Source organism: Dermacentor albipictus, chromosome 3 (genome assembly GCF_038994185.2).
Source record: "Dermacentor albipictus isolate Rhodes 1998 colony chromosome 3, USDA_Dalb.pri_finalv2, whole genome shotgun sequence".
NCBI classification, from domain to species: domain Eukaryota; kingdom Metazoa; phylum Arthropoda; class Arachnida; order Ixodida; family Ixodidae; genus Dermacentor; species Dermacentor albipictus.
In genome coordinates this window covers 101,774,287-101,801,546 of record NC_091823.1, presented here as the reverse complement: position 1 = coordinate 101,801,546, position 27,260 = coordinate 101,774,287, and the positions used below count along the sequence as shown (strand labels likewise).

The following is a 27,260-nucleotide window of genomic DNA, read 5'->3' as shown; positions in this document are numbered from 1 at the left end:
ACTACATCATTGAAGAATTTATCTTGTACTACACAAGGCATATGCGCAAAATATATTGTTAGGGACACTGCATATCTTCTTATTCAAACATTCTGTTATTGTGTTTCTTTTGGTTTATGGGCTCTCGCCTTCCAGATCTGCTCTACTGCAAACTCCAACACGTGCCTGTCATTCGCCAACTTTCCTGCATGGCACATAGTGCACAGTATATGGTAGCTATACATGGTAACACATTCGGAGATGATTCGCGTTATCCAGCTTGTGAATTTAAAGTTATGAAATTCTCACTACAAATTCCACTTGCGCTTGCTACGCATTGCAAAAAAAAAATGTGATCGTCAGCTTCGTGGGATGGCTATATACATGCAGGGAAAACACGGGTAAGGCGGGAGATGGAAATTCAAGATGATGAGGAAAACGAGAACAAGGTGAAAGCAGGAGCCAACGTTTCGACAAGTAGACTTGTCGAAACGTTGGCTCCTGCTTTCACCTTGTTCTCGTTTTGTTCATCAGCTATACAAATGACCACACTGAGGACGAAGCTCTTAGGAAGTGGTAACTTATTACTCGCATAATACGCTACCGTGTGTGATAGTCAGGGTGTTCACGTCATAATTATTCAAAACTTGTAAAAAAAAATATTCATGCTAAGTACAGCTCGAAAAGCACAAATGTGTCGTTTCGAAGCGCTGACGCACTTTATTGGCGAAAAGTTTGCGGAAGCGGCTCTCATCCTCGTAGTATGCGGGGAATGTTAACGCTTCGCTGACAACGTTTATAGCGTATTGCGCAAGAAATCTGTGAACAAGAAGGTATTCGCTTCAAGTATCTATAGCAAAAGCTTCTCGCAGTTAATTGCTCGCCCGTCTGACGTCCTCTGTGTCGAGAAACTCGCAGACAAAGCCTGCAACAAGTTGCCCGCGATCGCTGACGAAGACACGCTTCACTGCTTATTCATTAGGCAATTAACCGTCCTCCGCTTCTACGCGCAGTACCCTACTGCGCGAACAGCGCTTCATCTCACGGCTGTACGCTCGCACCTCCTGTCTGGCGTCCAATTAATTACGCACAGATGACGAGAAAGTGGCACGACATCTGTTAGAGCCTAGCCTGAAATTATCTACAGAGCAACACTGAGGCGTGACCTCGAAGTTTAGGCACTTCACACTAAGTTCGCAGCGGCGACGATGCCTCGCAAGTGTGTTCTGCGAGCTATCGCACATCCCGAAGAATGCCAAAAAGAAAGTTCACTAAGTAGCGTCTAGCAAGCTCATACTTGTGCATTAATGAAACACCGAGCAGGCCTGTAAAGGGGAAGCCTTCACCGTGGGAAACACATTTTGCTAAGGAGGGCAAGCTCGCATGCCTCTGGTGAAATATCTCGAGCTATAAGCATAGAGCAGCGGGCAATAGGTATCAGCTAACTTATAAAATAAAAAGTATTGTATTTGTATATCAGATACTCAAGGAAGAAAAATACAAGCCTGAAGCTCTCCGTAAATGCAGCATCTGCCGTTAATCAGCTGTGTTATTAGAGCGATAAGTTAAGACTCTGTTGCCCAGACGAAATTAACCTTCAAAATTTCGCTTCATCATTCTTGAAAATGAACACAGTTGTTTAAAAACTGCTCGCAAGGATTAAGACTCCACTTCTTATTGCATTTCTGCTTACCTAACCAACGTTACGATCAAAGGAATCCTTTGGACCCAGTGTTCATGTTCGCAATCTTAATAAATATTTAATATTCGCTATTTCGGCTCAAGAATAGAGTGCATACTGAGGCAAATTTATAAGAATTTCCCGAACAGCCTTGCATCTATGAGAATTGGTTGCATAAAAATTCTACAGAACAAATTAATGTACATGTCTCCGCATGGCTCATTAGGGGAACCCGTCATAGAAAAGTGTTTAGTTTTATAGAATCATTTTCTATAAAAAAATCAGTCCATAAAAAAATAAAATGGATGGGTGAGTTGCATCTTTCATGAAAGAAGCAATGTTTGTTGGTGGAAAGCTATGCTGATAATTTTGCGCGTCTTTCATCAGTTTTCAGATACGCGCTTCAGTATCGTATTTAGCTGCACTGAACCAGCAACGTCATTTCAATAAATGATATTTGGCACTGGAAGGGTCTGTTATTCAGAGTTCACTTACACTTGAATATGTCGGACACGCTCTTTTGCGTAGGCTCACAGCTGAATATTGGTTACACTAAAGCAAAACGTATGCATAGTAAAAACGCTTATTTTATAACAAATTTTAAAGAAAGCAACAAACATTCTTTCCTCTCTTTGCGGAGACAAAGAGAAATGAGCAACACACCGGAGTATAAAATACACCACACAACAAATCTACAACACAGCTATCTTTATGATTTAAATAAACTTCACGTTTTGCAAAGCACATCCTTAAAAATATCGAATTGCTTATCTCCCTCATCGCCCGACCGCCGTCCTGCTCCCGCAGATTTTCTAATCTGTTCAGGTAATTTGATTATCTACAGAGTTCGACTAAGGTTTATTTTTCTTGGAACTTATTCTCCTCCACTGATAGGGAAACAGCTTATCTTTCTGCCCAATTCGTCAGCTTTCTTTCATATTGGGCATCGCGCACTCGCGTTATAGCACCTAAATAGCCCGTTTTCGCGCCAGTATGCCACATGTAATTTACATTTCCACCACTCGGCTTGCCATCCTACTCGCACCGAGGAACGTTTTACTTTTGGCCTCCTAAAATATGGAAGTTCTCAAAGTGAGGTTGTCTGCTTTTGCATAGAAGCCGCAAGTGACAACTCATTTACACTAATAAAGCAGAGAGGCAAGTGTTTTCATACTCATAATGTCTTTCTTAAGATGACAGCTTTGAGTGAGCACGCATTGACTTAGTCGCCTTTAGTTATGCTACGCTGCGACGCCTTCACAGTGCTTCGAAAACAAAACGAGAGAAAGGTGAAGAACGAGGCGAAACTACTTTTTAAATCTTCGTCAAGTAGTCTTACATGAAATGCAAGTGGCAGGAGAAATAAAACGTGATAAAAGTGAGAGTGAAGGTCCCAGATCCCACGCTTATGATAACCGAGGCTTCAATTTCTTTTTTAATGCCCTTGCTCACTTCAGGGCATTCAAACTTGGTTTTGCGTACGCAAGCAGTTATTGTTGATATTTAGGTTCTTAGTGTTCACATTTGGCTGCCCACGGCAGGCTCGGCGCTGTATATTTGAAAGGTGGTGGCGCAGTCTGCTGTGAATGTGCCACGTGCAGCGTAAAAAAAGAAGAGTAAATAGATGGACCCAATCTAGATACTCCGCGAGAGAACCATTAAGCCATCTACATGATTACAAGAAAATGCTTCAACTTGCTATTGTTTGTTTGGATCCTCTTATTGTTTTCTTTTTTCGTTGCCTTGCGCTTATTGTCGTTTCGATTTAGTGTCTTGTCAGAATCTTCTGCACATTCTTTGGTTCCACGAAGAGCGTCTGCTAATGTTCACAAAGAAAGGAACGAAATTCTTACTCGTGAATCACGACGCTTTCTCTAGGAAGGACTAAGCTTTTATCTGATACCGAAGGCAGAGAGAAAACCTGCAGCTGTCGCTGCTCATGAAAGCAGCAATCCCCTTATTTTTTTTAAGAGGGTTCACTTAGGCCTACAAAGGAGCGCTTTATTTTTATAGTATAAGAAGTATTTGTAGTGTGAACATTTACGCTGCAATGTAGTTGTCCGCGAAACCGACAATAGTACTGCTACACGCAGGAAACATCAGTCCTGAAGGCAAAAGTCGGGAAATAAAATTGCCGTCGTAGGAAAGTGCGGAGAACTGCAAGGACATTACTGCAGTTTCCAAACACATTTTTCAGATAAATTCTCCCGATTACGTTAACTCATAACCATAATCACCACGATTAAGTTCAATGTAGGACTAAAGCTTCTCCTAGTTCTCTTTGCTTGTTCCCCTTCTGTGACCGCCGGTTAGAGCCCACGTCTATAATTCCTTATTCTCATCACAAGATTTCATCCTTTGCCGTCCTCGACGAACATTTTCTTTTTAATTGACAGTGATTCTTTCACTGAAGCAAACCCCTGCCTAACTGCGAGTAGGCCTAGTTGGAACAGATTAAATCTTAAACCTTTTTGTGCGTGAACAAACAGGGATGAAGAATAGGGGCAGCACAAGGACGAGCGCTTTCACAAGGAAGCGCTCGTCCGTGTGTTGCCCCTATTCATCGTCCCTGTTCGCGCACAAAAAGTTTTAAAACCCCTGCCGATGTTCTTGTCGATAGCCACAGAACAGACGGACCAGACGACCACCTGAAGGAAGAGACACAGCCTTACTGAGGAGCAGCGCTCTGATACAACTGAATGTGGTAAAGTCTATATTAAGAAACAAATAATTAGCGAAAAACTGTAAATTTCGGACTGCTGTGATGTGGATGAGATAAGGGTATTGTTTTGTGGGAGCCGGACACTTTATCCATGTAGCTTTGTTTTTAACATTAACCTTTGAAATTCATTGAAATCTGTGCTGTGGAACTTTTCCTGCTAGTGGCAGGAAGACGCAAACGGGAAGCAGTTGTAAAACTGCTGTGAGCATGTCCTCAAATATTGATAACCACAAGCTCTGCGTGAGGGCTGAATGTTGCATTCAGTACTGCAGGCATTAAACAGCAAACATCTCCAGTCGAACACGCACATGACGAACAGGCTTATGCGCCAAATCCAGTTCAATATATGCGCTAATTTGATATACCCAAACTCGCTTATAACAAGCCTAAGAGAAGTTACGTGGTGCGTTTTTTTTATTAAAATGAAAATAAAAGAAAGAGACGTAGTCACCATATAATGGTGACGGCTACTCCTTTTCTCAAGGAGGAAACAACAATATAAGAAAATATGTAGGAAAATAAAAAGAAATCACTTCATACGGTGAGGAATCCACAGCGCAGTCCTATACGCCCATGAACTTAACAGTATAGAAGTCAAATGCAAGTTGCACCACAATGAGTTCCCAAACAAAGTCGCAAACACACACAAACGGCCGTGATGTAGACTTCGATGAGCATATAAAGGTATGAGGAATTACACAGTGCAAAAATAATTCACGCACACAAAAAATGTATAACGCGTAGTATAAAAGCACTAATAATTACAAATAATAGAAGAACGTTGTAGTGACATCGTGTGATTATGCACTGCAATACCTAGTATTTGTTAATGATGTCTGTGCCTTCATAAAAATTTTCAAGTGCGTTCAATGCTTTTCGTTGTGCTATTTTCGATGGCCATGGGCCCAGCAAATTTGCAAGTGAGAAAAGCCGGTGAGGATCAACGGAGTGTAGCTCTTGTTCCAGCTGCCGTGTTTGAATCTCGTATATGGGGCATTCTCTGTGTGCAGATGTGTTACTTTAAGTTGAGGGAAATGAAAAGAAAAGTTCATTTATCCATTGCAAAACAACGTTCAGTACGTTAATTGCTGACGTTAATTGTTAATTGTTGGCGCGTTAATTGTTGTTAAGTTTCAATTGTTGACGAAGCTATATATTATAGAACAATTCATAAATTTAAACACGAAATGCAACACATGCTATTTTCTGATCACAGCATGTTTAACGAATGTTAATGGAGTTTTTTTGTTTGGTGTCAATAGTTATGTTATTAATGTTATGTTCGGAATGTATAACGTTTGCTAATAACAGAATGTTCTTATTTTCTGCAGTGCTGTATTTATTTAGTTACTTGCTATTTTGCAAACAGCTGATACTTCTCAATGTGTTTAAAATTTCGCTTTAAATATTTTTGAAGTTTTCTGTCTTATTAGTTGTATTTTGTATTATTAGTAAACTGCTACTTCTGCTGCTCCAGTGAGGTAAAGGCCTTAGTTAGGAGGATTACGCCCTCCTTTTACCTTACCTTGCGGGCAAACCTTGTATTTGTTTTGCCCAGATAAATATATAAAACCAAATAGGAAAATAAAATTTTGGTGCTACCTTGAGATGCGTCTCAGCATTACTAATGATGGCGTTTACGGCGCACAAGTTTCTGTAAACCGGCTACACGGCACCTCATTTTATGGCTTTATTTTGCTGGCAGCAGACGCCTCGGGGTCGATATAGCCAAGGTTCAGTTCGTTTTAAGAGAGATATCTAAGGTGAGCATCGGTCAGTAAGTTTCGCATGTTTGATATAAAGAATAATTCACTTGATCTGGATTCCTCATATTCGCTCTCACTGTATAGTACACTGACGGAAAAGCGCAGCCATGCTTGAAAGAACGAGTGAGCAGGGGTGTACAAACGCTGGAAGAGAACATTGCAGGCTGTTGTTAAATACTGCATACAGGTGTCTGGAGTACGGGTAACGCAAAGAGAACGGATGCAATCGGTGAACAGCCATGCTGACGTAGTCTGGCATATTTTAGCATCGAAAAGTAAGAGAAGCAGGCAATCTATTTAAGCGTATCTCTTTCCCCCTGAACAAGGATCTTTAATTATTTCTGCAATGAATTCAAGTCAAGCTACTACTTACCTGCACACCATTAAGAGGTTTAAAATAAATCGAAGGGAGGCCTTCGCAACCGCGAAATATGGCTTCCAGGATGTAGGGTGAAGCAAAGAGGAAGCGGCTACAGAGCAAGTCGCGCTCTTTCTCTTTCGCGTGGGGGAAGGTGCGTGAAGTAATATTAGTGCGAAAACGGTAGGACCGCGAGCAGTTGGCTACTTTCCTCAAATCTGTCGAAGGGTTGAAATCCGGGCCAGTTGGTACAGTGTTGGAGGAAAAAACCAGTCACAAAAGAGAAAAGACAAGAAGAGAGGTTCACACCACAACGTCTGGAACATATAGAAAGGCGCCCAAAGAAGAAGAAATGCTTTGCAGAAGGGTTGAAATCCGGGCCAGTTAGTACATAGTTGAAGGAAAAAACCACTCACAAAAAACAAAAGACAAGAAGAGAGGTCCACATCACAACGACTTTCTTCATGCCTCCCAGCTGGGTGGTAGAGTGGTAGTAAGGTTAGAGGGAGAGAGCGCAGCGCATGAACATGGGTAGCGATATATATATATCGCTACCAGTGTAAGCGCCAGTGTAAGTTGTCGCTGAAATTAGCTAAATATATATATATATATATATATATATATATATATATATATATATATATATATATATATAGTAAGCTAATTTCAGCGACAACTTACACTGGCGCTTATCTCCTTGAAGGTATTCCTGAAGTGCCGCATCCAACGTATATTTATTGCATTCCGTCTTTCTTCCAATCTTCTAACGTCATATTTACGCAACCGTCAACGTAAGCGCGGTCGGTTACCTGCCAGGTTGTATCAAGAGCCCAATCATACTCTCTTCGTTTATTTGAGGTGACGTTTGTTTGGTTTCGCAACGTATAGCACTGCCTGCCACGGCAGGTATTCTTTTATCTTATTGGCTCGCGAGTGGTAAGGAGTGCGCAGAAGGGAAAAGGTTTAGGCGGAGTTGAGATAGCGCCGTGAAAGCACACAACATCATCACAAATGTGGTGCCGTCGTCTCCGATTCGTCCGCCTCCCCCTGCATAGCTTGCGGCGGCTCATGGACGATTAAGGTGGCGTGAACGGGCAGTCAAAAAAAGAAATAAAGAGAGAGAGAGAATGGATGCTCAGGGAAACCGATTTGTAAGATCGATGTTGTATATATGCTGACAAGACTACGCAACATTATACTGCCACACAAAATTATTCCTTTACGCAAGGCAGCCAGTTCTCGCCGGCAGCTACGAATACATGACGCCGGAGCTATGATTAGGCTGCTGTTTTCTTTGCTGTTCCGAATGGGGCAGTCTATCTGGCTATACGAAAAAAAGAAAAAGAAGGTTCAGCTTTGTTCGGCATATAACTGCGCCCTTATCGCGCACCGGCAACATTGAAGTGGTCAGCTTTCGCGGTTTTTTTTTTAGGAAGGTTCCTTCAGAATCGTGCTCATCGCCCTTTCAATTTCCCAGACGAGTTCTTTCGAATTTCCCCGAAATGTACCCTGACACATTTGACGGTATGGAGCTGAGGTAAAGGTATCCGCGATTGCGACATGGCAGGTGTCCACTGCATTCGAAAGAGCGAAGCTTGCAACACAAGATCGGCTAGCAGTGCCTCGTCCACCTCCCCAAATATGTTTCGGGGAAATCGATGTGGAAATGCGCGCTGTGCGGTGCGACGTTGCGTCATATCACCTGCGCGCAAAGAAGTTGCTTTCGCGAAATACGCAAGTTGAACCTAAGCGCTCTCGCAACGACGACAATGCTATAAAAAATGCCTTCGCAGCAAGAAGTTAGGAAGATCAAGAAAAGTGATACCGTGAAGTAAAAGGAAACGCAAGGGTACTATTTCAGGCTCAGGGTCACAGTAGTCGGAGCGTTATTTTAGTGTGAAAGCACTACTTCACTCAAAGGGCGTTTTGCTGCGCTATCCGGCGGTGGCGGTACATTTAACGGTGGGAACGCTAAAATGCAAATATAGTATGTATTAGATCGTTGCACAGCATAGAAAAAGGTTATATTGTATAGAAAGTGGTTATGCAGACACATCCAGGTATAATAAACTAAGAGATTTGGGAAGAGGATTCGAAATGCGTTTGCCCGCAGGCGTATTCGAGCCCATGCCGCCCCCAAGTAAGCTTTGCAATGAGAGCCACAGGCGTTGGCTCTAGTCCACACCAGCAGGTGTTATCGGCGAGACGAAAGAGTGCCTAGTCAGCGCGGCGCGCCTAGCAGTTCGTGACGTCACGGGATAGGCCTCGACACTTGTATACATAAAAGACACGCGCGTTGGCTTGCCTCCATTGCGTGCTGCATTTATGGATGCAGGAGCATCTACCTCGGCGGCTCCCGCGAAGCCACAAGGCCGACCGCCAAAGTACGCCTCGGAAGAAGAAGGACAGGCCCAGTGCAGCGCGGCTCGGCATGCAATGCAATTTTAATGCAATCACATCTCTAAAGTATGCATCTGCATTTAGGGACCATAACATAATGATTGTTGGCGATTAACCTCCATTACCAGCAAGGACATCGTCACCTCATTTTTCAATGGAGTAAATAAGGAGGAGATTGTGATAGTTATAAATGTGTGTGTTTGCAATTAAAAATTGGGAGGCCCGCAACACTTCCGATGGCTACGGTGAAAACACTGAAGGGACCACACTGGAGGACAACATGGGGGAGTACTTTGGGCAACCACATTAGGAAATAAAAGTATCATTGTAGTTTCCCAACGTAATTCCCCATGTAGTCGCCCAATGTGTTCCATTTAGAGCTTTCTCCGTTGCCCCCGAGAATGTTGCGGATTTCCCAAATTTTTGTCGGCAATTCAGCCAGCACAATGTTTTGTGTATGCTGGTTTGGGAATGAATTCTTTAAACCCGATGCCGTCCAAGTTACATTATGGTCGTATGATCGCGCGTACTGACATATTATTGGGATAATTAAGCAATAACCTTACTTCCACTGCCAGAATATTTTAAATGGACGGTGTTATTTACAAAGAGACTGTTATTCTTGATGATATTGATTTCCCGCATTCAGACCTTGAAGAACTTGTTAAGGATTGCGACAAATTGCTGATGCTAATAAAGATTTCCAAAACAAAAGTCATGGCATTTACCAGGACCAGCGCAATTCACACCTGCTTTTAAACAATACTTAGAAACAGTCCTCAAAAAATGTTTGTGGTAGGATACTTAGGCGTTCACATTTCTGCATATGTGACATGGCACCAGCACATCCATTCCTTCGCTATACCAAAGCGTCCAATACCCTCAGTTTCCTAAGGCGTGATCTGTACTCCGCTAATCAAGCAACCAAGGTCTTTGCATATGCGTCACTGTAGTAGAGCGCAACTGGAATATGCAGCTATCACTTGGAATCCGCATCAAGGACACAGTGTCCACAGACTCAAATCAATATAGTATAAAGCTGCAAGGTTTCCCACGAAGCAACAGTCTCGGTTCTGCAGCTTAACCCACACTACAGAATATTTAAATTTGCGCGCAATCGAAAAACAGACGTGTTACGCTGACATTTTAGCTTCGACTTTATCATAAACCGTAGGTATTCACAGAGCTCCATATCAAACCATCCAGTCGCATGCATTTTCCCTCGAGTAGCTCACCCTATTAAAATATAACCGAAGTTCACTCGTACTAAACCTATTCCTGTCACCCCCATATTTTGCCATTCACCGGTGCAATAAACGGCCAGCTGAAGTCACTTCGCAGAACCATCACGATGCATCTGTTAATAAACTAGAGTATTTTAGAAATACTGACAGGCAATAAGGCTTTGTTCAATTGCATTTGTTTTCTATTCCATGTAAAAGCAGTTTTTTTTTGCGAGTAAAATCATCTTTCTCTAATCTACACTCTTGATCCGGTTACACATAGGTTCCAGTTAACACTAACGTTCCACATATTTTTACATGAACGAACCTCATATTTATGTGGATCCGGCTGTTTTCGCGATTAAGATTGCCATCAGAAATCGCAACCTCTTCATTCTTTATTTTTTCTTCATTTAAGTCGAACACCCCAACGTTACGTGAATCAATGGCTTGTTCAACTTACTCTATTGTCCTTACTATTTTTCCGTTCCACTTACATCTTGTGAGGGAGATACTTCTTTTCTTCTGCTGTTGAAATTCAAAACATAAGCATTGCAGTGAACCATGCATCGAAGAAGCCAAGTGACGACATGTTTTCTTCGCATCCCCCTCTTTCACTCAAGCAAATGCTGCGGGCAGTCCCCGCGAATAAAAGGAATGTCTAAGTATTTTCAACTTAAAGGCAAATTGGTCTTGCTAACTTTATTTCTTTGCTGCACTGAAACGCCGACGTGAAGTTTCGCTGGTGCACAAAGCTCACGACAGTTACTTGCTTAGTGGATGAATTAGCAGTGTTTCGAAAAGCGGAAGGCGCTTTCGACTTGTGCTTTCTTTTGAAAATTGAAAAAAAAAAACATGGAAGACTGAGACACAAGACGCGCACAGTGAAACTGAAGTTTATCCATACAGAGTACAAATACGAGACAAAATGTGAATATAGGGGGAAGGTGCGCGAGAGAAACAAGGTGAACTAAATTCAAGTACCATCTAGCAAGGAAATTTCACAATCTAATAGTGATATAGAGGGTGAACTCACCGCATATATCCCTAGTTGTCGGGTCATGATTACGATACACAACTTAAGTGCGCGGAACTCCCACAGCGCAGCCACATTTTCCACAATGATCCGTTCGCAAATTCAAGCAGCGCCAATTCTACCCAATGTATACCTTGTCGCAAAACAAAGAAAGGCAGTAGACAACACTACATGGACAATTCGTCTAGCAGTTGACACGATTTGCAGCACAACCTTTTTTCAAAGCGCCAGCCTTTGTTTCTGTTTTTTTTTTTTTGCCGGTTGCAAAGAGGTGTGTCGATGTATTGCTTCAATGGTAACCGCACGAACGTCGACATTCGTCGTGGCATGGGTTCTACCAAATTTTTTTCTATCCCTAATGTAATGCCAATGAAGCTAAGTAATTAAGGGTGCCTGAATAATAATAATAATAAAAAATGTACCCAACGTCGACACCATTATTGCGCCCGCAATATTTTTAAATTTCATTACACCATCGAGCTCTCTGCCGTCGTCGACAGCGCTTTCCTTCCCTTGGCACCCGTTCTGTAACTCTGATAGACGATTAGTTTATGTGTAAGAAAGACCGAAGCAAATAATTCCCGCAAGGCAGACGGGACCGTGACCCGGTTGTTGTAGCACACGGCAGTTGTACTAGCCAAACACATTAGAACGGCGAAACTGCAGGCGGCGGCAATCACGAGAGTGCAACGGACACCTATTCGCCCTTTTCGGCAACTCTTACACAGTATAAGGAAGAAAGCGAATGGGATGATTGTAACGGCGATTTCGATTGCCGCTGTTTTTACGGCTACGCGACGCGCCTGGCTTTGGCGTATGAGGACAATGACGACTCAGAAGGAACAGAGAGAGAGAAAAAAAAAAGAACGGTAAGAACAGAGTCGCAATATAGAAAGGTGTCGACTGGCACGGGCTTTATATATAAGACGAGTGAGGTGAAAGCAGGTGACGGATGTCCCTTTTCCCGCCGAATAATGCCGCCTTCGTAGGCTCCCGTTAGGCTCCCGTTAGATCCAAAAGTTTAAGTAGGAGAATTGGGAAGAACGAAAGGAGACACATTGAGTCTTGGGTAAGTAGAGAGAAAACCGAGCGCCTGAAAGCAGGAAGGAATGAAAGAAGCGGCGGTGGCTACTCATTGGAAGGATGGGTGGAAAGGAATAGGAGCAAGAGCGACAGAGAAAAGATTGATCGCGCCCCCCCGGCTGAAGCTAAAAGGCTCATTCCTCATGCTGCAGTGGCGCGCTAAGCGATGCTTCTGTACCCGCGTTTCCAGTCAGGTTCCACAGACTCGGGGAGCAGTAAAGAATGGAGCCGGGCGACAGACAGGTGCAAAGAAGAACAGTAACGGGGCTGCGGCATTTCGTTCTGCGACTTAGCTGACGTACGTGGAGCCAGTTGTCTGCATTCTCTGGAAGCGGGAAGAATGGCACGCCAGCCTGCATTCGTCTGGGCGCGCAAGCAACGCACACGCGCACAAGGAAGCCTTGACAGTTTACCCTTCCATCTGTTTTTTTTTTATTTTACAGCGAGAGCAATTATACGGATGCTCGATCGAGGCGCATTCACTCTATGCCACCGTCCTGCTGCCACGGTTTTTGCCGTGCATGCGCGGGTCACGCCTAGAATGTTAAAAGCTCTCCGAAGACGCGCCGTGCGTTTGGCTGCAAAAGTGACGAAGCCAAGCTGACGCATGGTGACGCTGCGTTCAACCGGCTCTGCAACGTTGTGTCTGCCGCTGCTGGATGGATGGATAGATGTTATGAGCGTCCTCTTTGGAACGGGGTGGTGGGTTGCGCCACCAACCTCTTGCTATTATAATAATAATATTTGGGGTTTTACATGCCAAAACCACTTTCTCATTATGAGGCACGCCGTAGTGGAGGACTCCGGCAATTTTGACCACCTGGGGTTCTTTAACGTGCACCTAAATCTAAGCACACGGGTGTTTTCGCATTTCGCCCCCATCGGAATGCAGCCGCCGTGGCCGGGATTCGATCCCGCGACCTCGTGCTCAGCAGCCCAACACCATAGCCACTGAGCAACCACGGCGGGTATCTCTTGCTATTATACTGCCTAATGTCCTACCTAGGTTGAACAATACAAAAAGAAAGAAAAAACACCTTGAACTTCCACAACCACATTTTCTGTTCCCCTATAGCGAACTGTGCTTTTGTACGTCTCCGTTTTTTGTCGTTTCCCTACTTTTCTTCCACCAATCCTCCAATCGCCTCTTACTAATCCCTATTGCGGACACGTTTACTTTTCCACTGCTCTCTCTGAACCCACGGGCTTCAAGGAGGCCAGTGGCGCCTAAATCGACCGCTGGTATGAGCGCTGTGCGCGCACTCCAGCGCTCGCACCGAGAAGCTGTGTGCATTGCCACACCGTGAAGTGCATAGCATACCGCTATTGCCTGCGCCGAGAGCGGACATTTGAAAGCAGCAATATAAGATCTGCCCAATCGTTTCTTCAGGAGCTCACGTATAGCCGTGCTGACAAAATTTAGAGGATGTGGGATACGTATAGAGTATCATAATGTTACTAGAGGGAACTGTGGTGCTAGCCTCTGCGGGAACTGCAAGCAGGTCAATTCAGCTAGCGTGGGAATGATGGGTAGTACGCGGATATTCCTAAAATTTGACCATTTGGCTTTAAATGGCTTCGTGACTTTGCAAAGTGATCATTTCAATAACAAAGCCCTCCATTATAAAAAATTAGGTAAACGTTGTTAAAATTGTCAGATGGTGGAATTTGAACACAGGAGCTCTGTCACAGAAGCGCAATATTGAAACCTTCACGCCGCGGACGCATGGACAAGCGGAACCACTGCAATTAGCAACGATTATGTGTACTTGCAGTCTTATTGCCTTCTTCATTCAAAAAAGTATCAATTACTTTGAAATTTCGCCCAATAAACGAAGCCACAAGGATGTCTAAAGCACCAAGCCCGAAGAGCAGACAAATCCGTGTACTACCAATCATTCTCATAGGGTCTAAATGATCGCAGCCCTAAAGTTCCCTTTAGTAATTGTAGGAAATTTTATTGTGGGTTAGGTACCCCAGTTTCTTAATCCACTTTTATTTCCCCATTACCTTATCATTTGTACATTTCAATGAACACAAAAAACTATTTCCCCTATATTGTCCTACGTTTCGGTATATGTTGGTTTTGAGTCTTCATAAAGCATGGTTGTCTTCCCAGTTTGAACGCGGTCTTTTTCATAGCCCCGCTGGCCACTTCAATAGCACCGCTAAATTCTCCTCCCAACGGTGGCGGTATTTTCTAACGTCTCATTGCATTTTCCGTTCATTTTCGGAATCCTTTGTCATTTCCCCGTATTCCGACGTACCTGCATTGTCACAGCTACTAGCTACCCTGTGTGATAGATAATTGTAAGGAAGGGAAGGTAATTGGGTCCTTACGAAATGTGGTTCATATCACCTTTCATTATAATCATCACGCGCAAATATGTTCATAGTGAGAAACTCCATTTGATTATTCTAGTTCGTTCGTTATGTGCCTCCTACAGACAGCAGGACGAGTAGCCAACGCACTCTCATGCAGTTCAGCTCACTTCAATTAGTTTCATCACTAGTGGATACTCGTTAATCAAGGTGTTATACAGAATGACGCGCAAGGTCTGAAACTACAGCTACGCTTTTTATTATCGCTCACATAAGTATATGATAATGAAGAGGCATCAATTGCAATTAGAACTCAAAGTGATAGACAATCGCACAAGGTACGCAGTGTTTTAACATGACTAATTCGAATAACTGATGCGCAATGGGTAACCATAGCACATAGAACAGAAAAGACACTGAGGTAAATGAACGCTATGTAGTTGCAATCCGAAATAGGTTGCCGGTGCACGCGAAAAGTCTACTAACTTCATCATGGTATCTGCAAGATCTGAGTGAAAGTCGATGCGATGGAAAAGTTGGCAGAGTTCTTTTATACGCTGCTAAGTCGTTCCAGATTTTCGTACCAGCAAAAGGAAAACACCATTTTGTGCGGTTGCTGCCTGAGTTTGGAAGTAAAACATTGTGTAAAGCTTGTTTAAGGATGAGCACGAAGGGTATTTTTGTGAGATTTTCGTACCAGCAAAAGGAAAAGATCATTTTGTGCGGTTGCTGCCCGAGTTTGGAAGTAAAACATTGTGTAAAGCTTGTTTAAGGATGAGCACGAAGGGTATTTTTGTGAGATTTTCGTACCAGCAAAAGGAAAAGACCATTTTGTGCGGTTGCTGCCTGAGTTTGGAAGTAAAACATTGTGTGAAGCTTGTTTAAGGATGAGCACGAAGGGTATTTTTGTGAGAGGTAAATTAGATACGACTCGTGTTGCAATAACAAAAGAAGGCTGAGAAAAGGGAGGACAGCTGGGTGTGAACGTGACTGCAGTCTCTCGTCCTAGAAAGAAGCAAGCAGGAAACACAGCAGTGATTTCACGCGGCTTTCTGAGCACGTACGGTGCCAATGTTGCCAGGGTGCTTATATCAGCAGTTTCTTTGGCAAGCCTCGTTGCACCGTTTTGCCATTAGTTTTCTTTTTTGTTTTTTTTTGTTGTTTTTGATGTTTTTTGTTGATGAGGGCGATTGGGAGACGCCGTGCATCATGGGATTAGGTTCTTGCTTCATGGTCTTATAGGCCGCGGTGTTAAGCTATCACCGACTGGTGCAACGAGCGAATTGGAGTCAGGCCTTATTGTTACCCATAGCAAAGGCAGACACACACACACAAAAACCAGTGTTGGGCTCGCTCGGCAGATAAACTGAGGCACGAAAAACTGGACCAAAAAAATAAATCCCTAAAAATTTATCTTATTGAACAAAAAGCAAAACAATAAGCATAGAAGACCTCATTTGTCTTGCTATCGCAGCGCTAGCGACAATGAAATTCCAAATATTCTAGCTTTTTTTTTGTATATTATATCGTATATTGGCCCGTTGCAGTGAGGGGGAAGAACCAGACAGTGCTGAAACTGACACGTCACCATACTCACCCTCTAGTGAGCGAACTTGTGACCAGGCATGCAAATAAAACTCAAGAACAACAATAGCGGTGAGCACAGCCGTCATTCCTCGATATGTACTCTGTGGGTACAGGCTCGACATACATGCCAACTTAACTGCTGACGCTCGCGTACGTTCCAAAATGTACACCAATATTCGCTTCGCGCTAGCAGCCTGATTAGTCAAGATTCTTTCGCTATCAAATGGGCCACAAGATCGGAGCAGCCATGCATATTGAAATATTGAATGTCAAAGTCAACTATAGCTTCTTTGAATATCGATGGTGTTCTATTTAGTTGCGACTTCCGCATGCAAAGTTCCCTACCATCCCCCTTTCACGTGCTCAAGTTTATTCCTATCACTCGTCAACAACCTCCTCACCACAGTCTTTGTAGTTCCGTTACATGTGGGATCGGCACAGCTCCCCATAACAGGGCCTCCGGAATCAACCTGCTGTATTGACTGAGAAAACGATACAGTGGACACGATCAAACTCGGGGAGCGTCACTTTCATAAATACATTTTGCTTTTGAATCTGTATATTGCTGCGCTGAGGATATGTAAATACGATTGTTTCATTGCTCAATTCTGTAGATAACAGAGCCAGTCGCTGGTACATCTGAGGGTGCAGCTAAAGAAGCGGTATATGGCATCGCGCGTCGCTGTATGAGCGTGATTCCTTAGTCACACCCTTGCCGTTTCTTACTGGACAAAATTCCTGAGCTCACTTCTTTGTGCCACCCGCAGCACATTTCTTCAAACCAGCAGTTCATTGACTCAAGGACTGGATTGCCTCGTATAATCGTAGAGTGAAGGAGGGGGATGAGGAGGAGGAGGAAGGCAGGGATCTTAACCAGAAGTGTTTCTGGTTGGCTACCCTACTCCGGAGGACAGGAAAGAGGGAATAAAAATATAAGCTAGAGCGAGAGGGAGGGGAGGTGGAGGAAAGAAGTGGTGAGCTCGTACACGCACGCGGAGGGCCTGAGCGACTCAAAGGCGTTCATGTAAGGAAGTCGCCCTCAAGAAAGACAAAAGTGCCTTCGAAGCTTTGTGGGCCGACGAACAATGGGGACGCTCTTCAAGTAGCACCTGCACAGACAAGGGCCGATCGTCCAGTCTTCGCAATGCGATAGAAAATGTTATCTTTCCGACCGAAACCCGGTGTGCCTTATATTTGGAGTGTTCCACTCTGTCAAAAGAATACATGACCGGGGTAGTTGGTGAAGTATGGGAGAGGCCTTTGCCCTGCAGTGGGCGTAGCCAGGCTGCTGCTGCTGCTGATGATGATGACTCTGTTAAGGAGAGCTTGCACGACAGGTGATGAAGCTGCCTTGCAGCGTCTGTCTTTGGAAAGGAATGGGAATGATCTGTTGTTCTTGATATGACTCTCGGGCAGCTTTGTCTCCTTGATCATTTCCACTGATCCCGCAATGAAGGCACCAATAATCGTGGGGGGCTTTTGAACAATTACGAAGCATTAACCATCCCTCGTTTCTCATTCACAGTATATAACCGACTGATTTGTCACTTTGCGTAATGTAGTCAACCGCGCCTCAGAGAGCAACAGGCTTTGAACCCATCCGTATAGTGACGGGTAATGACGTGAGAAATCTTGCGCTTGATGTTGACTCACCTTATAATTATATAACCACTGCTTTAGTGGAGCTTGATTTAGTGATATAACCATCAGATGAAATGTGAGCTTTGTCAAAGTAGGAAGCACGAAAACATTTCTGAGCCGCTTGCTTCAAAGCAGACATAGGCATTTCGGCCTTCCTTTGTACCATTAATAGTTTGCACTCTGTCGCGCAGTAGCTTTCGTCCTCCCTACAAGTTCGTGTTCCGGCGTCCTCCAGAGATGGCAAGAATCAGGCAAAATCTGCGAATTTTAGCGCGCGTAATGCGGTGTTGGAGCTACCTGCGCGAAAACTTCGAACACTGTCTGAGCAATTCTTAAACTTCTTCGTTGGTGGATTGGTTAAGCGTAAGCTGGAAAATACACACGCGAAGTCGACGCATGCGCAAAATGTTGGCGAGACGAAGGCTGGGTGCACGAGCAGGGTGTTTTTTGGGAAGAACCAACGTAACAACGCAGCGCATGCGCAAAAAACAGTCAAGAAGCACTGTTCTATCATAGTATACTACAGATGTCGTGCCTACGAATTCCTGCCTAATGTCTTGATGATGAAGGGCGTTACGTATATCTCTTTCTCGTTTGCTTCTTCCCATCCTATTCTGGAATCCGAGCGTGTATGAAATCAGGCTTGCAATCACTAATCCTACAGCACAATGGGAAATCTCCATTTGCATGTCAATCTTGGATTGATCGAAAAATTCTGCCAAATTAAGTGTTCATTACGCAGAAATGCAAAGCTGCTTAAAACCATTTCTTAACTTGTCTGCGTAAATTCGTTTCACCTGACCCATTCGACAATTTATCCACCCAAGAATGGGTGCTTAAAGCTTCTATTAGCAGCAACACAAAGAAGAAAAACACGCGTTTGAAAACACTTTCCGTCGGCCCGTTTGAGAGGAAATTTTCACAAACATATTCAGTTTAATATTTCAGCATTTACGTTGAACATTTCTATGCTTTAGTTAATATGTTTCACTAAACACTGCTGAATGCTGACTGCTATTTAAAGAAGATTCTCCAGCGGAGCACGCTTTCACCTGTGAAAACAAAACAGGGAAAAGAAAACTTTTTCATAGCTTTACGTAGCTCGGACATTGAAGCACAGCTCTGGGCTGTCCATCGGGACCGCGACGAGGCCAAGGGGAATGGCCGCTTGGTCCCGATGTGGGAGCGGCCCGCTATGCACTAATCGCGCGGACGGAGGGACCTCAATAAAGTTATTCACCCATCCATCGATGCATATGCGGCACTACGCCCGAAAATTTAATGCAGCAGTCAATATTAAAAAAAGCTAGTATTATTCGCGCATCATCAGTTTCAGATTTGTTCCACACAACAAAAACCCCTACATGCATTCCCCAACACTCGCGTGTTCACTTAGCCAAAAGGAGGTTTATCTAGCAGAGAAAAACGGCATTACAAACGTCTAAACGAATTTCTTGCGAATCTGGTAATTAAATTCATCTTAGTCGTGATTAACAGTACACTGTCGTCTCTATTTATTCTTGTGCGCAGGACGACGTGGGTGACCAGTGAGTGGTTGGAAACGCCGGCAGAGGTCCCTCGCCGAGGCATGACGTCCAGAGACGGCTGTGCCGTGGTGGCGGGCGGATCTTGAGCAGCGGCCGGCTCATGGTGTAGCATGTCCTTGCTGCGGGGCGTGCACCGACCTTACAGCCACTTGGACGACGAGGACGACCTCGTGCGGTACACGGACACGCAACACGACTCGCGCAGCTCGCCCACTTCGTCGTCGGCCGCAGCGCCCGCTTCTCGACTCGTCGACCACTCGCGCCGCCACTACTGGTCCACCGCCGCAGGAACGGGCTCTCAGCAAGGACGGTGCAGCCCCAAGATGTGCGTTCTCGCAGCCGTCACCACGCTCGTCACGCTCACGATACTGGTCACCGTGGCGGCGGGGTTGATAGCCACGACCGTGAGCCCTACTAGTAGCAGTGCCGGCAATGCGTCTACTGGTGACGCGTCCGGGACGACTCCGACGACAAACGGCGCCGGCAGGTCGCTGGAAGACGTGGTGCGTGCGCGCACCCCCGGCTGTGGGGAGATCGCGGGAGTCGTCGAGGACGGAGCGTTTGTTTTCAAGGTGAGCGGGCCTGAAGCGATTTTGAGAGCTAAAAAAATACGACCTTATGCTTGGCTTGTCGGAAGGGGCTTGCGCCACTATTGCACGCTTTGTATGTTTGTTTGTTTGTTTGTTTGTGTAGACAATGAAGACGTTAGAAAAAAATAACCTGCGGTGGTTAGCGTTCTTGAGCTGGACTACTCGAAGCGGCGGACGTAGCTCGCACAGGAAATCGAACAGCACGACCTATTAAATGCCAAAAATAAAACAGTAATTTTACATATGTATGTTTTTTGTTCGCCGACGATGTTTCTAATGTAATCCGCGTAAAGTCGGTGCTATTATCGATTCCTAATTATTTTATGGTTAAGAGAGATAAACTAGTTCGGGTGGTACCTAATAAAGTCCGTCATATTTTCGCATCAAATTGACTCTACTCATTCTTAGAGAAGTTGACTTCTGCGTGCTATGACACTTGCAGTGGGACTGTCCTTGAGGGGTAGCGCAGCGCGTTCGTCTTGTCTCTTCTTCTTTTCACTCGCCCGTGATGTTCAATGTTACAGGCTACGCACTCTGGCTTACCCGCCTTCAGTTGAGCGATTCGAGACTAAGGTGATAATCTTTGGGAAACTGCAGCAACTAGGTTCCAGTGTTCATATTTACGAAAAGTTAGATAGCAAACCGTTCACCTTGAACAAGATCTTGGGACCATGGCCTCGTATATCGCAGCTACAAAAGGCCACAAAAGCGCTGCTGCGATATGTGAAAGATACAGGATTGAGTGAGCGTCTGTAATACGGACTGAGTGACTGGACGATATCCCCGGTGGACTTTCTCTTCTTTCTTTAATCTTTCCGTCCCCATTTCCCTTTCCCCAGTGTAGGGTAGCCAACCGGGCTCAGTCCTGGTTAACCTCCCTACCTTTCAGTTATCATTTGCTCTCTCTCTCTCTCTCTCTCTCTACGAACATCGATGAAAGTGGCATATAAATGGCGCTTTCTATAGGATTTCGCACTAACGAAGTACATAAGCATTTCGCTTTGCCGTTGTTCCACAAAAAATGTTTGAGGTTGTGGTGGTTGCACAACAATGAAAAAATTAGCAGTTCCGCCCCGAAAGACGAAGCACCGATTGCGATAGCAAATGAGTAGATTGGTGTACGAAGTAAGAATAGTAGTTTTATCGGCCGTATAAATCTGTAAACACTCGCTTACTAACTAAATTAACAGTGATATAATGTGGAAGCGTGAGTCAACAAGGACGTAAAAATAAACATACACACAGAGACAGTGCGGTCTTTGTGTCTGCTCCATTCTACGTCCTTGTTCATTCGCGCTTATACATTCTATCATGGATTCAAACCAACTAGCCCACAAACGTGTTTTAACTAATTTAACCAGCATGGTGCCAAGCGCGTACAGGTAAACATGAACACATCTTGCTAGATGAGCGCTAGAAACTCACTGTCAGAATTGTGGAGTGAGGAATCGCGGCGGCAGCAAGTCAATTGACGTGAACGAAACGCGAATGAAACGCGAATGAAACGTCGAAAGCACTGCGCATACGATGTTACCGGCCCAACTCGCACTCTGTAAACATCGCAGATCGCTTTCAAGACACACCAGCGCCGGCAACGGAGAGCTGCGGAGAGCGCATGCGCCAAGCCGGTGGCGGTGGCGGAGCTCGGCGCGGCGAGTCACGTAATGCGTTGCCAAGCCTACGGCGCAGCTGCGGTCAAATGAAGGTCAAATTGCTGGCGACGGCGAAACTCAGCTGGACGCGCTAAATGAACCTTACAAAAAAGTAGAAGGCGGACGAACACAAAAACCACAATCTAGATGGGATTGCAGTGTACTCTTAAGCCGCATTTCCACTTCCCTCACGTTTACCGCACAATTGCCGTGGCGCAGGCGAAGGGAGTTCTGTTAAGGAGTTTATTCCAGGCTTATTAGCAGGTCACTTAATGTGTACGGTAGCTCGAGGTTTGACCCTTTGAAGAAAGTCGCAGTTTCTCCGCAAAGACGAAGCATGGATTCCGATAGCAAATTAGCAGTCAACCATACGAATTAAGGATTGTACTTTTATCGGCCGCGTCAAATTGTAAACAATAATTGCTAACTAAATTAACAAGCATGGTGTCACTGCGCACAGCAAACATGAACACGTCATACTTCGGGACCGCGGACACTCGCTGTCAAAACACTGGCGTGAGGAAGCGCGGGAGCTGCAGCGAGCGAAGTGACCTTCGCGCTGTCTATTGCTTCAATGCAGAATGAACGCGGAGAAATACGGCCGCCTGACCACGCGCAGCCGCCACATACGCACTTGCAGTCGGAGTAAAACGCCACCCCCCTTCCTCCCCTCCCCACGGTGCCTCGCGGCGTTGAATGCCTGGCACGGGACAGTAGGCGGCGCACTTCCACCCCGCTTTGCTCCCTTCTCCACGGGCCACATTGAGCCGCGATCGTCGGCTACTCTCACATGCTTTCACTCGCACATGCAGCGTAGGGCGCGCGGCGACAGTGTTATCACCCTTGGACTTTATAGGGAACATCATGGCGACGGAGACGGTTTTGTGACGGTAAAAATGCGCCTAGAGTGTCGATGTAATTGCTATCGCGATAAAACGCACCCCATGTGATGTGATTGAGAAGCCGTGAACACGAGATCTCTACTTCCAAACTTCATGTCATTCCCTAAAGATGGAAAACAAATTCACCCACGTGGACGTCCTTGGTTCTAAAGGTAGAGCAGATTGCTACAGCAAATCAGAGGTAAAGTGTGGAGCGTGACGTCTTACGGTATGTGGATGTCACCGTAATCATCTTGAACCCCACAACACGCCGCTATTCTTGTTTGCCTCTTGCGAACTACACTGTATCGTTTGCTTCAGTGTGTATCTAATGTCCGGGCCGCTGGTTCATTGTGCTGACACAAGGAAGGGAGCGCCGACATCCCAGCGAAAATGGCACACGGAAAGGCAAGTAGACCTGGGGAAACAATCTTTCGAAACGATGGACACTACAAAGAAAATAAATTGAAATAAGAACACACTGCAGCTGGATGTCGTGGCTGACAGCGAAAGAGCGGCGCAGAATCTGCGGCCAAAACAAACAACGTCGTGGGACGCGGCCCCCCCCCCCTAAGGGAATAACACACCGCGTAAGCTGCTACAGCGCAAGCAACCCTGACAGCGTCGTCTCCCTGCCTGTCCCGTGCTGCGGTAAGGGACTCCCCTAGTCCCACGTTCTCTCCCCTTAAGAGACAACGGCTTCCGCCGTCGTTTGCTCCCTCTTTCCAATTTGTTCAAGGTCCGCGAGGAGAGACGAGGCGCCTGTACGGTGTGGTTGAGGGAGAACAGCGTTCCCCCACTTGCTTATAGAAGCGCGCCGACTATCGATCGCGGCCACCAGAGGGAAACAAGCAGCAACCTAAAACTGGCACCCAGCTCCTTGGCTGCGACGTGCGAGGGAACGTGGAGAATGTTGTCCCCCGCTTGGGATATAAGAGTGAAACTCCCGGAGCGAAATAAGGAAGCAAAGGAGGACAAATCTCGGTGTCCGAGTCCCCGCCCGTTCCTTCACTTCTGGTCGGCTGCCAACGAGAAAAGTGGAAGTAGAAAAAAAAAAGAAACAATGCAACGTCTTCCCTTCTCATTTCTGCACTGTTTGCGAAGCGGATGAGAGAAGCCCGGGAGTGTCTTCTCAAGTTCCGCGTGGCGGGAAGTGTGCGGGAAAAAGAAATCAAAACGAAATATGACGGTAATATTTTGCTCGGGCGGAAGCCGCTGTCCCTGTGGATGTCTCTATGAGCGCGATAAGGAAGATCCTAAGAGGAAAGACAAACCCGGGAATAGGGTGTATATGCCCGTGAGTGTGTACACTTCGGCTTCTTGGATACGATCGTCTCATTTTTTTTTTCTTCGCGAACAGAGATTTATTTTCTTCAGAAAAAGTAAGGAGAGGAATAAAGCTGTGAAAGAGAGGAATAGAGATACATTGTTCGGAAAACTGCGCTTCATAATGAAAGGAAAAATATGTGAATGGAGGATTCCGAGTTGCTCTGGGACGGAAACCACAACAAACGAGGGGCACAGCGTTATTAGCCTTCCTGTCTCAAACAGCGCGATTACTTAATGGTAATGGCAAAACAAAGAGATGGTAAAGAGAAGAGAAACAAAATATGTCCTTTAATTTTTAGAGCAGGCGTGAGTTTAGGAACTGGGCCTTTCATCAACAAAGTGCTTGCTTCTGTGCGAGCAAAAGGGCAGCCAACTAGTCTCTTCTCTTCTGCCTCTTGGCCCTTGCACATTGCTCCCAAGACATTTCCCTACCACACACGCTTTCCGTTTTTGCACAATCAAATAATAAGATAGAGAATATACCTATATTCTTTCTTATTTCATTGCGCATGTAAACGGGTTTAATAATTTAGGAATCTCGAATGCATATTGCTTAAGGTGAAACACGAGAAAAATGATCTTTCTAAATTACAAAAGAAAGTTTAGAAATATTCTGCGCATATTTGTCCCAAAGACCGCATTTCTATCCGCTCTGCTACGGCTATTACATGCACTTTTAGATTGATCAAAAGTTTTAAGGTGAACCCGAGTGGATGGCTCCGGGCAGCTGATCTTTCTTATATTATGTAGTGTACAAGCTCCACAATTTAGACAAACTCGCGCTACAGAACTTGTACTTGAAAGCTACTGCTGTGAGTTACGTCGATTATAATATCGTTACGAGAAAATGGAGCCTGGGAGGTGATTTTTACTAGTGTATTTGCCTTATTGTCTGCGTTTTATTTTTATGATCACGATGTATAGTTGTACGTACCTCTTATTGCCGGTGCTGATACCAAATATTCTTAATTTGGTGTATATGTTCTTTATCTGACGTATTTTGCCTTCAGGGCATATCTTTGAGCTAGTGATGCTCTTACATTTCGCGATGCTGTGATATTTTTTCAGACCATCTTCAAGCATACTGACAGCAGCAGTATGAATAGGGAGTCGCCTTCTTATTAAAAAAAACGTGTAATAATAATAATAATAATAATAATATTAACAAGAGCCTGAATGCGCGAATGGGAATTCGTTAGAGGAAGGCATTCGGCGCCCATGGTCCCAAGGAAGTTATCAGTAGTCGAACACCACAATTACCCGGAAAGAATTCCCCGTTATCGGTACAGTTACACCAACGACATCTCTGATGGTTCGGTTTCACATTGATCTCAACATTGTCAACTGAAACTCAGTTCTCTTCTGCGTTGTAACGGTCGAAGATTAGGTTACACGGGTAAACATCTGTAAAAGACAGAAAAGGAAAATGCAACCGAGCAAAGAGATACGTGAAAATCCCCAAAGACTCTTGAAGTAGAAGCTCCATTCCCTAGGCCCTTTGCCTTCAATATTGTCCATGCATTTCATTCTGGGTTCAACGACGAGTTGCCGACCACAACAACACAATGAAAATCTCTCTCGCATTCGCTGAATCCCTTTTAGGCGGAAGGATGTTAAGCTTAGTACTCAGTTCGTTCCATGCATAACTCTCTCTCTCTCTCCATGTAGTCCTCTATCTATCCAATCCAGGGCGCATTATTCGTTCAACGCAGCTTTGGACGCCGGAAATCGCTGAGACAGCTGACGGTGGCTGAAGGATTACGGCGGGGAGGATATAATCGACTCAGCCCCATCATACAAATGTTCAAAGCCGCGTCCGAAAGAGAGCATAGAGTCTAAGTCACGGCTGCATGATAGCACTAACTTGCGGGGTAATAGGCGTCAACGGACGCTTAGAGGAGGTTCGGCGTTGGTGGCAATAATGGGTCTCGATATCTGCCTTCAAAACCGGATGGCCACATCAGGCGCCGCAAGCTCCTACTTCGCCGATAACGAAGTTACTGAGGCTTACACATGCTAATAATGCTGTAGCTGCAAAAAATTTGGGGGGTAATTGTTATCACCTATAGATATGAATAACGCAGGCACAGGCGTCTAAAATCATGAGCATGGTTCGAGCACTGACGAGACGCGCATAAAATAAAGCAATATTTCATTGGATTTCGCAAAACAAACATGCAGTCTGCGAAATATTTCTGGTAGGTACAGAACCTTCTTCAAACAAAACTCAGCACTGCATATAAATTAATTTATTTGAGCTACCTTTACTTTCTTGTGCCGCTGCGTTTTCTCTTCTGGTATCCGCACAGTTGGTACTTTATACAGTCATAGAATTTATGGTTTCAGAATTTGCACTAAACATATTTTTTTGGTAGTTTGGTGACGCTAAAGCAAAGATACGTGCTCTGTAACAATTTATTTTTTACTTTCTAGCTTTGACATTGCGCTGGCGCGTTATTTTTCGTTTTTTCATCTTCTTTTTTTGAATAGGATAGCGATGCACTTTGCCTATAGCATCCACCCCAGTAATATAGTAATATTTGCAACGCGCGAAGGAGCGAGGATATTGGTGGATCTGGGTAGTGCCAGAAAGCGGCGAATTCCGAAGCAGAACTGCATGAAAACGGGACCGCGCGAGAATAATTGGAAACGTAATGGAAATACGTTGCAACTTGAAAGGGGGAAAGAAATATAACAACGCGCGCAGAGGCTACAACACCAACAAAATGGATGCTGGGTGCGAGAGAGAGATAGGCCTCTTTCCAATCGCTTCCTACCACCGTCGACCTCACTTGCGCTGTTTCCCCCTGTTTCGACAGGAAACAGCGTCGCGGCTCCCATGCAGGGTTTCGGAAACCGGTACCGCGTCTCTGTAGTACGCCTGTTTATTTGAAGCTGTTGTTTACAGATGCGCAATTTCGAGTTCGCCATATGCTCTCAGAATGTTTTCCCTGATAGATACTAAGAATCGTTGTACCTCCCGTTATCTTTTGTTGTTGTTGTTGTGGTTGTTGTTGTTGTTGTTGTTATTTAGCTAGCGTCGCCTCATACATTTTAGTAATTTACATGGCAGAATCATCCCGCGAGTGCTACATACGAAGAACGGTATTCGAGAAAGAAAGCGTTTGGCAATATGTTTGCACGCTAGGGGAATAGGAAGGGTACCGGTACATATAGAGATATGGAACAGGCGCTTGAGCACTGCGGTATATAGAAGTTGCATAGCACGAAGAGATAGTTCTCCGCGTGGATTTCCTTTAATTTTTACATTTTCCACGCACGGACAAGTTTCTTTCAGGAAGTACGAGAAAAGAACAAAAGGGTCTGGGCGCGTGGCATCTTCAGTTCTTCTAGCAAATCAATAAAAAAAGGCGCAAGTGCTTTGCTCGACTTGTTTGTAGAATTCACCGCTTCTAAGCAAACTGTGCAGATGGTTTTTTTTAAATGTAATTTGTAAAGTAAT

The 27,260-nt window shown here is 44.8% G+C and overlaps 1 protein-coding gene across 1 annotated transcript in view; it reads left to right on the top strand.

Annotated features, from left to right (window-relative positions):
- Nucleotides 1–27,260, top strand: part of LOC135913972 (para-nitrobenzyl esterase-like) — an 85,355-nt gene that overhangs the window by 16,567 nt on the left and 41,528 nt on the right. The window contains exon 2 of the mRNA XM_065446681.1: nt 19,329–19,917. Within this exon, the coding sequence (XP_065302753.1) occupies nt 19,456–19,917 (462 nt within the window). The 5' untranslated portion in view covers nt 19,329–19,455. The remainder of the gene's footprint in view (nt 1–19,328; nt 19,918–27,260) is intronic.